We start from the raw sequence: 12,919 nt of genomic DNA on the forward strand, positions 1-12,919 counted from the left end.
TTGAAAACACCCTCTAACCAGCCAGCAAATTTTAACCGCTTGCTCGGTTGTATCCTAGTAACGGAAGAACGGCTCAATAGCAGGTGTGCATGAACGCTGTGAAAACAAAATAAAAAAACAATATTGCAAAATATTATCTGTATTTTAACTATATTTATTTATAATATTATTATATACACGATGCTAATATAAAATATTTTTTAAGGGGTATTTTCACCTAATCTACAATTACTGTTATGATAGTTCACCCCGCATCGAAAATAAATCGCTCCAACTTTGTTTCCGTTTGACAGTTGTTACTACTTGCGCGGTTAATCAAGAACTAACTTGGAATTATAACTCTAAACTGGCTATCAATCTAAAGACCTAATATAATGCGCTCTGAAAAAAAAATTCAAAAGCACATTTAAGAAAAAACTGGTGAATCATTTTCATTTTGTTTCACACATGTCGTTGACTTTAAAAGGGACTATTTTTATCACAGCAGTTTTTGTTTGCAGCTTGCTAGCAATATAAGTAGCTAACCGAACGATAGCTAGCTAGCTAGCCTGATAAAAGAAGACTTAAATAGTGTACACCAAAAGTACACCACAGGATTTTTTGGGTAGCTAGCGTGCGTTTTTAATCTACCTATCTATATAAAATGTGTGCGAATAATTAGATTGTCATATGCTAGCTAGCTATATATGGAATATGTATAATGTGTTTAAAGTTACCTTAACGGTAACTTTACACACATTTGTAGTTAGCACATAGCGGTTAACAAACATGAAAATAAGCAACAATGTTCAGTATTGTTAGAAGGGTTACTAGCTAGCTATTAATATTCAGGTCAGACCGTTACAGTTAACATAAAACATTTCCTTGGCAGTGAACATCTTCCAGATGGAAAACTTCATATTGTATGAAGAAATTGGAAGAGGAAGCAAATCTGTGGTTTACAAGGGCAGGAGGAAAGGGAGTATACATTTTGTGGCAATTATCTGTAGCGAGAAATCCAAGAGACCAGAATTAACGAACCACGTGAGTAAGATAAAACTTATTAAAACCAGTTTAAACCAGGTCAAGGCAGAACGTTTAAGCTTTCTGCATTTATTGCGTTTATGGAGTTTAAGTTTGATTTTTTTGATGGACTGCAGAGATGTCCTGTGTTACTTTCCTACCTGTCTGACAATAGCATTCATTAACAGGTACGACTTGCCCATGATATTAAGCATGATAATGTGGTCTCTTTCTATGAGTGGTATGAGACTAGTAATCACCTCTGGCTGGTGGTGGAGCTGTGCACAGGTAAGACCTCAAATGCAGGTATTTGATTTATTGTTTAGTTATGCTTACTTCCACACTCCAGATATTTTCAATTACTAAATAGCATGTGCATAATTGACAGTAATGCTTTTGTGCATACACAAAAATCAGATATACAATTCTTGTTTAATTTTGTGTTTTTATGTAAAGTGTAAAAAGTCTATAATACTAGCTTGAAATTTAGCAATAATATATTTTAATAGGAGGAACATTGGAGGCAGTTATTTCCCAGGATGAATGCTTATCTGATGATGATGTGCGAAAATTCGCCATGGACTTAATTAAAGGTCTTAAGTACATCCATAACTCTGGCATAGTGTTCTCTGACCTTACTCCTTCTAAGGTATATCATAATGTATCCAACACAGCATAACACAGTATCAACTAGAGTGTATTCTAGTCTATATAAAGTCATATAGAGAATGCACATTTTGATCTTTGTGGCTGTGCAGTAACACCTGATATATTGCAAGTGCTTCAGTAGTAGTTTGTTGAAATAATTGAAAAAGGTACTCTAATAATAGGTTTAATTTTTTTTACAAGTATTTAAAAAAGTTTTTAAATTAGAATTTTAATTAGAATTAGTTCATTATAGACCTCTTACCTACAAATTTTTCTATACTGAATATGTATGTTTGCCTGTAGGTTTTATTGGATGGTCCAGGTACTCTGAAGTACTCTAATTTCTGCCTCGCTAAAGCCCAAGGGGAGAACCTGGAGGAGTTTTTTGCTCTTGTAATGTCAGAGGAGGGGGGAGACAGCAAAGAGAGTTCCACGTCTAGAAAATATATTAAGAACCGAACCCAAGGTCATTACTTACATTACACCATTGCACCACATCTAGATATGAAGTATGAATGGTAAGAATGATATACCAAAAACTAGCAGCAAAAGTCTAAAAAGGTCTAGACATTTCTGTCCTTTTACGAGTAGATCAGAAATAGATACAGCTGTGAGTTTTTAATTAATTTTCACAATAAATGAAGTTGTTGGCTCTGATGTAACATAAGCTAGTATACTATAGTGCATGTCTAAAATGTTGTGTTATTAGGGGTATAAGAGAGTTCATGTTGGTGTATGGCTAGGAAGGTCATCCTCATGCTGTTTGATATTGTGTTATTAGGGGTATAAGAGAGTTCATGTTGGTGTATGGCTAGGAAGGTCTTCCTCATGCTGTTTGATGTTATTGTCAGGATCCCTGCTGTACTGTGCTCCAGAGGTGCTGAGAGGGGAGGCCACCAGCATTTTCACTGATCTATGGGCTTTGGGCTGCATCCTCTATGAGATGTTTACAGGTTGGAACATTTTAAATCTTTTATTATTTGAAGAATGAAATTGTTGTATTATTTTAATGACTTCATCAAAAAGTTTTAGAGGTACAACTCTCAGTGTACAGTTTTCTGTAAGGGCAATAATTAATTTACTTAACTAAGTGTATATTTAGATTTAAGGATGCAGCTTGGTTCATGCTTGTAGTTATGGTTTAGTTTAAATAGAAGGTTATGTTAACAGTCTTGTTCCTCCAAATGCTAAATTCCTGTATGCACTCTGAAGCATTCTGAAATTCTGAGATTATTCAGATGCTTAACTCGCAGAATAGCCAATGCAGAATATTCAGAGGCTCAAAAGTAAATCACTCCAATTCATGTCATCTTTTTTTATTTGCAGGAAAACCACCATTCTTCTCTGAGACTTATACTGATCTGATACATCTAATTTTACATGATGATTGTCCACCGCTGGTGCAGAAAGGTTTGCAAACAGCTATTGTAAAACTCTGTTTAATTCTCATTTTAGAGAATTAGATTAAAATGTAACAGTGCAATGCATTTATTTTTAAAGGTCACACTTGTTCACATCCAAGTCCAGAGTTTCAAAACCTGCTTCAGGGTCTGCTGCAGAAAGACCCTCTAAACAGGTATCCACACCAAATCTCATCAATATACATAATGAGCAGATTTATACTAATGCTCTTTTTGTATGTTTACTCCCCAGCCACACAACTGTCCAAATAGGGGAAAAAAGGATTGTATATGGCCCTCTGTTAAGTTACCATCTTATATTTTAGTGTGTTATAATAAGTGAGGGCAGTTTTGAGAAACATATTCTTTTTTGTATTGGCATCACTCCAGATAGAACATGTAAAAAAATTATTTGTTGGATTAAATGAAGTAGCATATAGTAAAGAATGCATTCTTCCTACAGCACTGTATCTGTTGCTTTGCATTAGCAGCATATGCAAGTTATAGCAATTGACATAACTAGTCGTTTTGTCTTGTATTTTCGTGCAGGTTGAGCTGGGAACAATTGTTGTTGCACCCTTTTTGGAGAGGAGCCTTTTCAGTGGAGACCTCTTTAGAGGGTGATGCTGAAGATTGCTCTCATAGCTCTAGGTAATTTTACTTAGTGTAACTGTGTCATAGACTGTGCTATGTACTTTCTTCTGCATGTCTTTGTCTCTTATACCAAAACACTGAATAACAAATGTGTGATACTCATAAGGAAGCTTGCACTGGAATTACAATGCACTTTGATACTTTGGCTTTCAAACTTCAGAGAAGTATTACTTTCTTATTCATAACCAAAGGAATTATTCAAACCATTTACAGATTGTGATTTTCTAATGTGCGTCCAAGACATAGCCTTAGACAAAATGCAGTTGATTCAGTTAACTAGCAGAGAAACTGGACTTAATACAGTGTGTGTATATTTTTCCCCTTATTTACATTTGGAAATGTGTTGATTGGTCATTCCAATATTTTTAAATTCATCCTTCTTCATTTGAAACACTGAACTATATGAAGTATGCAAAACACCACTGTGTAAATGTAAATTGTAAATTGTATTTTTGTTTCCCTGTTTTAATATACATGATGATTGCCTGGGTAGTCAGGGTATATTAGAACACATGAAGGCATCCTGAGGACTATGAGAACCACTGATGTAGACTCCACTATATAGTTTAGGTCTGTTCGGATTTTTATAGTGATGCAATCTCCAAGTGATGTTTTGTAATGTAATCTAATGTGACTAAAGCTTATTCATGGTAAGAGTTCTTATGCATTAACTGAATGGAAAAAAAAGATTGAATGAATGAATTTCTGGGGGAGGGTATTAAAAAAGTCTAATAATTTAACCCAGATCTCCACGCTATTGTAACGCTTTTCGGTCAGGATTATTTCAGCACTGGCACCAGTGATTGTGAGTAGGCCATAACAAAGGCTGCTGTATCTCAGTGAGGACCCTTGCAGGCTAAAGGAGGAGGAGGGCTTGTTGCATGTTGTTTTATGATGATGCCTCTGCTTTTTAAACAAACTTTTCTGATTTTGGCATTGAAATTTTAGACACCATAGACCTTACATATTCTCAAAAAGTAATCTTATGAATACATGTTAATTGCATGTTTTACAATCATTGTACCTTTTGTGTCCTTTTCCACATTTTGACTAATCTGTACAAATTAGAGGTCCATAATATGCAGATAAAAACTGTATTGTGGTTATAGTGCCATAAATTGAACCTGGTTAAAAAAATAATTGGCCTGCATAATTTTTTATCAAAAATTGTTTTTTTGTTAAACCATATGAATGCTGTGATTTATCAAAACAGTCAGGATGGTCAGGATTGGATAGAATACAACATGAAATATGATGTGCTAGAGAGTTAAATTGCATATCGCAAAGTACTGTTATTGTGGAGATCAGTATTGCAATATCAATTAAGAAAAGATGTATTGTTCAACCCAAGTTCAAATGGAATATAGACAAAGAAGTGAAATTAACCCGTGTGTGTGTGTGTGTGTGTGTGTGTGTGTGTGTGTGTGTGTGTGTGTGTGTGTGTGTGTGTGTGTGTGTGTGTTTTTGTGGGGGGGGGGTCCCTTTTTCTCAGAGTACAGTTGTCATCAGTGTCTTCTCAGGCAGCATTGGAGGTCCATAAAGTAGCAGTTGGATCAGCTAACTCGAACCTCAGCAAGTCCTTCACATTAGGTAATGCTCAAGGCATGAGACTCCACACATACTGTTCATGATGTACATACCGGCATTGTGAGTGTGTGTATGTGTATAAGCCTCTGTGTATGTGTTGTGTAAGAATTTTTGTAATTCAGTATGTTTGTGTTGAGGTTTGTAGAGCACTATGTTAATGAATTCTTGCAAACTGGCATACTTTAATCCTGTGCTTGCATACTTTAAACATTTTTCTGTTTGTAGTTATTTATGCACGGATCCAGGCACTTGTCGAAGACGGTTATATCTTATATTCTTCAATATTTCCTTACTGTTACAGCACAACATATAGTTTGTTAATAGTATTGCCAATTTTGGCCTTTGAAGTTCTGATATAAGGCTGCAATTTGCAAGTGAGTCCTCTTAACAAACCACAAAATGATTTATTGTGTGTTTGTGACCATTCTGACCAATTTCAGGCATTCCACATAATTGGTTGGTGGATGTTGTGATGAATCACAGCATTCAAATTATCCAACAAATGTAAATCATTTCAAAATAAGGTCTTTTGGTCATGTTACATTCACCAAAATATTTTAAAATATTATAAGGCATATTGCAGCTGCAGTTTGCGGCTAAATAATTGCACAATAATTGTTCATATAATGCTGGATTATTTGTTGTGTTGTGCGGTGGAAGTTGAGTAGTCTTCTGTACATTAGTGCACTCACATGTTCTGCTGAATTAGACAGCAACTGGTCAACACCACAGTTATAACCACAGGAGAGAGTCATAGAGACAGAGATATGTGATTATGTGCACTTTTCTGATTTCTGTATTATGGATTCTGTATTATAAAGAATAAATCATCTTTAAATTTGTCATCAAATCATATGTCATTCATTGAATCTCTTAGAACTGTTTAAAAAATGCCATTTAAAAGTCATATGGTGGTTGTTTTCTTTTTTAAAGTAGATCATTTTCCACTGTGCTTAATTAACTGTGAATGGTTCTGTCTTGTGTCTTAGACAATGTGACTGAGTTTAGACCCAAATCTGTGTTGGACTCAGATGCCAGAGAGTCTATTTTCCTTCTGAGGTATGTCTTCTTAGGTGAACCTTATGATGAGTGATACGTTTACCAGTAACTGTTAGAATGCAAAAGACTGGCTATTTTGCTTATGTTCATATTCACATATAAGGCTTGTTTTGTTTTTTATTACAAATTCAACATGATTCTTTATCATCATCATAATTATTATTATTATTATTATTATTATTATTATTATTATTAAGTGAGCCTTGTCCAGTGACAGTCTGTGTTAGATGTGGTGAAAACATTAACAGAATTAGGTTTTTTGGCCTGTTTTATTGTATATTTGCTTTGACAGTTCATGTCCAACTCCAAGAGCAAGCAGTACCGCTAAAGACACAGAAAGCTATGAGGTCAAGACACAAGTAAGCACACACATAAACACCACTTTAAGCGTGTGCTTGAAATCAGGAAGGAGACCCATCTCTGTACAATGCATTTTAACTCCGTCCATTCAAATGGTTATTGAAAGTAAGCCATATGGTTTACCTGTTGGTGGTTTTTGTGGTACCACACTACCATCTGTTGGAGGATCAAGGAATTAGTACTTACTGGAAACCCTCATATGTCAAATGTCTTTGCCCTTTTAAAAATGTAAACCATTTTAAAGAAACATCACCTGTATATCTTTATATGTAAACTAAACAATTTAAATACTTTCATGTCCAGATATTTCAGTTTTGCTACTATTGTTTTATAATTTTAATAATGCATTTTATACTGTCATTGATGTGTTATATTAGCATAAGACACTAATGGTAGTATAATATTAAATGTTGTGTAATGTTTCAGCAGATTCTAGTGACAGGGCATAAAACCTCTTGAATTATGTTTAATGTATATCAGGATAGCAGTGGTTTGGAGGTTTTGCAGAGTGATGGATGTGCCTGCATTAAAGAGCTCTTATACACTGACTTGGACCTGATTGTGACTCCCATCATGGACAACCCCAAGGTAAACCTGCTTGGATTTTTCTACAGTGCTCAAAGATATACAGTGGTGTGAAAGTGTTTGCCCCCTTCCTGATATCTTTTTTTTTTTTTTTTTGCATGTTTTTTACACTTAAATGTTTCAGATCATCACACAAATTTAAATATTAGACAAAGATAATACAAGTAAACGTAAAATGCAGTTTTTAAATGAAGGTGGTTATTATTAATGGAAAAAAAATCCAAACCTACTTGGCCCTGTGTGAAAAAGTGATTGCCCCATAAACCTAATAACTGGTTGGTCCACACATATAATAATAGCTCTCACTGTGGTTTGCTGGAGTCCCAAAGCTTTAGAAATGGCTTTATAACCTTTTCCAGACTGATAGATCTCAATTACTTTGTATCTCATTTGTTCATGAATTTCTTTGGATTGCAGCATGCTGTCTAGCTTTTGAGGATCTTTTGGTCTACTTCACTTTGTCAGGCAGGTCCTATTTAAGTGATTTCTTGATTGAGAACAGGTGTGGCAGTAATCAGCCCTGGGTACCATGTAGGTTTACACAGGGCCATGTAGGTTTGTATTTTTTTTTCCCTTAATAATAAAAACCTTCATTTAAAAACTGCATTTTGTGTTTACTTGTGTTTGATGATCTGAAACGTTTAAGTGTGATAAACATACAAAAAATAAGATATCAGCAAAGGGGCAAACACTTTTTCACACCACTGTAGATGTTTTTCAGATGTTGTCCTCGTCATATCTCTCTCAGCACTGGTTTTGATTCTGACTGGTTTTAATTTTCAGAATTTAACAATGTCTTGAAGCAGAAACACAAACTTCATTAATTTATTTTCTTAGATTCTGAAAACTGCTCCTGTCAGATTTGACCCCAAAACCCTATGTGTATCAGCATATTCAGGTAAACTGTGTCGTTTTTGTATATAAAATGTGTACATATAGAATTTTCCAGTGTTACTTTATGGGTTGACCTGCAACTTGATCAACTTATAACATCAGGTAAAAAGCTTATTTTGTGTCACATTCACATGCAAAGCCACACCTAACGGCTTCTTCTCACCACCCTTTTTTATGTACTTCCAATCTCTTTGTCTTTTTAGCTGAGCGTTTGGCATGTCTAAGCTCAGAGGACTGGTCAGTGTTCCTGCAGCAGCTCTGTGTTGCTCTGGAGTCAGTGGACCGGGCCGGGTCTGGAGGCTCCATGGCACCACGTGCTAAACTCAACCTGCTCTGCTATCTGTGCTGTGTCTGTGCACACAGAGACACAGCAACTCGCATTATGCACTCCCAGCTGGTGAGCCTAATGTTGCAGAGTTCCCTAAATATCTGCTGTCATTCTAAAAGCTCACACTACACATGTGTATTTACATACACGTCAAGTGTCTTAGGCTTTTGTAATTACAAATGCCTAAAACACTTTACATGCAACATATACAGTGCCATCCAGAATAAGTGACACCCTAGATGTCTAAAAAAATGTCTAACCTTTTTCCACTCTAGGTCCAAACAGTTACTAAGGTTGTTTGAGACTAGTTGTGCCATCCTGTGCCATATTGTGCCATTCTGCCCCATTCTGGACTGCTGTGGACTGTTAAGGTTATATACCTTGACCGGCCATTTTATTAGGAACACCATTTCATTAGTGCAAATATCTAACTACCCAATCACTTGGTAGCACCTCAATGTATTCAGACATGTAGACAGTCAAGATGAAGTCCAAATCAAGAATCAGAGTGGGGAAGAAAGGTGATTTAAGTGATTTTGAATGTGGTATGGTTGCTGGTGCTAGACAGGCTGGTCTGAGTATTTCAGGAACTAACGAGCTACTGGGATTTTCTTGCATAACCGTCTCTAGGGTTTACAGAGAATGGTCAGAAAAAGAGAAAATATCTAGTGTGTGGCAACAGTAACTCAAATACAACTGAGGTGTGCAGAAGAGCATCTGCAGAAGACCGTGCCACTCCTGTCAGTTAAAAACATGCCATTGAGGCTACAGTTTGCACGGTCTTATAAAAATTGGCCAACAGATGATTGGAAAAACGTTTCTGGTTTGATGAGTCCCAATTTCTGCTGCAACATTCGGATGATAGGGTCAGAATTTGGAGTAGCAACATGAAAGCATGGCTCCATCTTGCCTTGTATCAACAGTTCAGAGTGGTGGTGGTGATGTAATGGTGTGCGTGTGTAATGCTGTCATGGTAATATGGACCCAAATCTCTGAGGAATGTTTCCAATAATTTATTTGAGCTTTGGTTAAAATAAAATAAAAACATAAATAAAAACAGCCATTGTTAATATTATAAACTGTCAAAAACTTTTCTGTAGCAGGTATTGTTATTGTTCATTAAGTAGATAATAGTTTAAGAGAAGCCTATATGTGGTTTATAAAGAAAAATTAATGACCCCTCAAAAAAACAGAAATAAAATTACTAGAACTTTGACCTCCACTTCCATGTAAACCCTAACCCTAAAAATCCCAGGAAAAGGCTTTCAAAGGCTCTGCAAACCAACATTTCCATTTATACCAAGACGCATGTCATCATGGACTTTAAGCATAAAGGGAGTTTAAATCAAAATTGTAACTGTCTGAACCGCAAAGTTAAACTGGGTCATGGGTTGCAACTTCCAGAAAGACACGGACTACATTTAACATGCGCACAATAGTCAGTCTTATTCAGTATAAGAAGTTGAACTGATCCAAGATGTTTAAACGAGCTGTATAAAAGACAGCTCACAGTCCTGTTTATATGCACTACAGCATAGTTTATATTTGCAACGGTAAAGACCTCCTTCATGATGCAACAAAGTTTACCAATATGCAAGTTTCCCAATTTTTTATATAAAACATATGACCATGCTACCTTAAGGAGCATCTCTTCATCCTCTCAAAAATGTGAACCCTTGTTTTTTGTTTTTCATTTGTTTTCATTTGTTTACTGGTACTTTGAAACCAAAGATGAAACCTTAACCCCTGTTGAAAACCTGTGATATGATCTGAAGAGCAGAGTCCTCAGGCAAGGACCTATAACTCACTATGATTTAGAGAGATACCCTATGGAGGAACAGTATCTGTTTTTTAGTTCTGTTCTCCCACTTTATCATGTATTATAGAAGATTCAGTACTGCTATCTTGGCAAAGGGAGAGTGCACAAAGTATTAAATGCAGGGGTGCCAATAAATGTGACACATTTTATAGAATTTTTTCTTCTGAGCAGTGGCATCATATCAAAGATATATGGTTTCCTCATATTTCTGATCATAGAAAAATATGTGAATTTTATCTAGCTAATTGCATGATCTTGCAGCAATGTCACTGTGGTTGCATTGAACCCAGTGCAAGCAGTCCAATATCTTAAAGGTTTATAAGAATGTTGGATTATGAATTATGGCTCTGGAGCAGGTGTGCTAATCGTTACCCTTTTGTATGCAAGGCTTACAATACCCAAATGTCTCAGGGAGAGGGGGTGTTCTCAGTATGTGAAGTAGCACAATAGTTTATTAGATAACTGTTAAAAGGAAAGGACTGCCTCCTTTCCTTCTAAACGGACAATGAGCTTCCTTTTCCCTTGCTTTTCGTGGAAATGCTGCAATAATCACTACATGCAACACTTTATAGGGTTTTGAGCTCACTGTGTAGTTACTGAATAGTTTCTATGATTGTTACAGAATTCTCTATATTTTAATGACGTGTAACAAACATTCCTTGTTTGAGGCATTTTGAAAGAAAGTGCAGCTAGTGGAGTTTTATAAATCAATAGGTTCTGCATCTGACCACCAGGGGGCTGTATGTAGCAGTACTGGCCACACTTTCTCGAAACATAATTCATCACTCATAATTCATGATAGAACAAAGTTTTGGTAATTACATTTATGATTACATTATATTTAGTGACACCCACCCCCTCTCTCTCTCTCAGTTACCGGTGTTGATCCAACAGCTGCGGCAGGCCCCTAACTGGGATGTGTGAGTATGAGCTTGCACACACAATGGTGTATGTGATAGTATTGACATGAATTCTTTACCAGCTTACAGTACAGTCACACCAACATGGTAATTCATATAGTTTTGGCAAATATATTGTGTTGAATGTGAAACAGTAAAGCACTGGGTATTGTGCCTGGCTCATTCTATACATCTGCTCTTGTAAGGATGTAAGGTCAGGCTTGTGAAACACTGGCTACTGCCTGAATTAGACAAATTTCTAACTTCTCTGATACCAAGCAATAACTATATCTTGCCTAAAGCACCCAGCCTTGATGAAGTATGGACACCAGACTTTACAGTTAGTTATAAAATTGTATGTAGTTACTTATGTAACTTATGTACTTATGTAGTTACTTATGTGTCATGTTACTTATGTGTCTTATCAGGCATTGCTTAAGTCAGTCTTAAAGTGTTTTGTACATAATTAGCCGATGTACATACAATTTAGTGTACATTACACTATTAGATCATCCAAATTATGTTGATCATTTCTTCTACTGCATGTGTATAGTGCGATGAAGGGAATGTGTAGTAGAAAAAACTAATAAATGAAGCTGCTTTGTGTATAGTGTATATTTGTGTATTTTTGTGTGCCTTGTAATAATGCATCATTTGTGTTGATTGTCTGTGTGTCTTTCAGGAAGACCAAGGTGATGAGGGTCATTGGCCTTCTGGCCTCTCACTGCACAGACATCGAAGACAATGTTCCCATCACAGAGGTGAGTGTGTTTGGGCAGACTTCAGTATTTTTATTTATTAATTTATCTTTATGTATCTTCATCTTCATTACACAGTGGCTAATAAACTCCACCAGGCCTTAAACTGTGTAATCCTTCCTCTGGGTAGGGACTATCCTGTAGGGATCAGTCTTAACACTAACACATGTTATTCACCTAGGTTAGGCCTTTCATCTTTTTCAGTTAGTTGTGTTGTGTTGGTTCTGAAAAGTCTCAAGGAGAGTAACTTTCCACATATCTCCACATAGCTATCATGTTATTTAAAGCAATAAAAAATTATTAGCAGTTTGTTTAAAAACTGATTACCAGTGTGTTTTAATTAATGCAAACGTAAGAGTGCTGCTATCTAGAGTAATTCGTATGTGACAACTTGCATGTCTGTCTGTAGGATGGTAGTAATAGACCCTGATATTTTATCCTTTGAACATGGTGGTCTTGCTAAATTCTTTGTCCAGTCTGTGGCAGGGTTGCATGAGCTCATATCCTTTATTTGTTACCATAGTGAAATGAAAGACATGCCAGCAGGTGTCGCCATAACATCTCTGTAGCATATTTGTCCCAAATACTCTACACAGAAGAAAACTGGAAAAACCAAAATCATTTGTTATACCTCTGACTCCAGAACACATGAAATCCAATAATAGCAAAAGTGAATTAGCCAAGACACTTACTATCCCACAGTGTTATAAGGGCATGCATCCTGCCCAAACATGCTTCTAAAGGGATTAACAAACCATTAAAGTGCTGCACGCAGGTATTTGTGGTTAATGGTTTCAAAAACAGCATTCTGTTTGATGTCAGACCGGATGCTCCGGCTTTTGATCCTGAGCTCATATGGGTTTGCTGTGAGTTCCGACATGCCCACCTTTCTGTCCCCGAATAAAACGCAGTGGTGTCTCCGCAAG

General features: G+C 36.2%; 1 protein-coding gene across 10 annotated transcripts in view; it reads left to right on the forward strand.

The window, feature by feature from the left end:
• Window positions 1–291: 291 nt before the first annotated feature.
• ulk4 (unc-51 like kinase 4) overlaps window positions 292–12,919 on the forward strand; it is an 88,765-nt gene continuing 76,137 nt past the window's right edge. For 8 of the 10 annotated variants that reach the window (XR_014117003.1, XR_014117004.1, XR_014117005.1 and 5 more), the window contains exons 1-17: window positions 292–420; window positions 872–1,023; window positions 1,191–1,290; window positions 1,512–1,651; window positions 1,954–2,116; window positions 2,502–2,603; window positions 2,977–3,060; window positions 3,151–3,226; window positions 3,600–3,701; window positions 5,197–5,294; window positions 6,281–6,350; window positions 6,643–6,709; window positions 7,191–7,298; window positions 8,133–8,193; window positions 8,393–8,586; window positions 11,210–11,256; window positions 11,918–11,996. Coding sequence is in view for 7 of the 10 variants with exons in the window: in XM_081696653.1 (XP_081552779.1) it covers window positions 886–1,023; window positions 1,191–1,290; window positions 1,512–1,651; window positions 1,954–2,116; window positions 2,502–2,603; window positions 2,977–3,060; window positions 3,151–3,226; window positions 3,600–3,701; window positions 5,197–5,294; window positions 6,281–6,350; window positions 6,643–6,709; window positions 7,191–7,298; window positions 8,133–8,193; window positions 8,393–8,586; window positions 11,210–11,256; window positions 11,918–11,996 (1,629 nt within the window). In the remaining 3 variants the exon portion in view is untranslated. Of the gene's footprint in view, window positions 421–871; window positions 1,024–1,190; window positions 1,291–1,511; window positions 1,652–1,953; window positions 2,117–2,501; window positions 2,604–2,976; window positions 3,061–3,150; window positions 3,227–3,599; window positions 3,702–5,196; window positions 5,295–6,280; window positions 6,351–6,642; window positions 6,710–7,190; window positions 7,299–8,132; window positions 8,194–8,392; window positions 8,587–11,209; window positions 11,257–11,917; window positions 11,997–12,919 lie in introns of those variants that run through there. The other 2 variants (XM_081696659.1, XM_081696657.1) reach the window with 2 other exon arrangements.

Source organism: Electrophorus electricus, chromosome 14 (genome assembly GCF_041902795.1).
Source record: "Electrophorus electricus isolate QZ-2024a chromosome 14, ASM4190279v1, whole genome shotgun sequence".
Classification (NCBI taxonomy): domain Eukaryota; kingdom Metazoa; phylum Chordata; class Actinopteri; order Gymnotiformes; family Gymnotidae; genus Electrophorus; species Electrophorus electricus.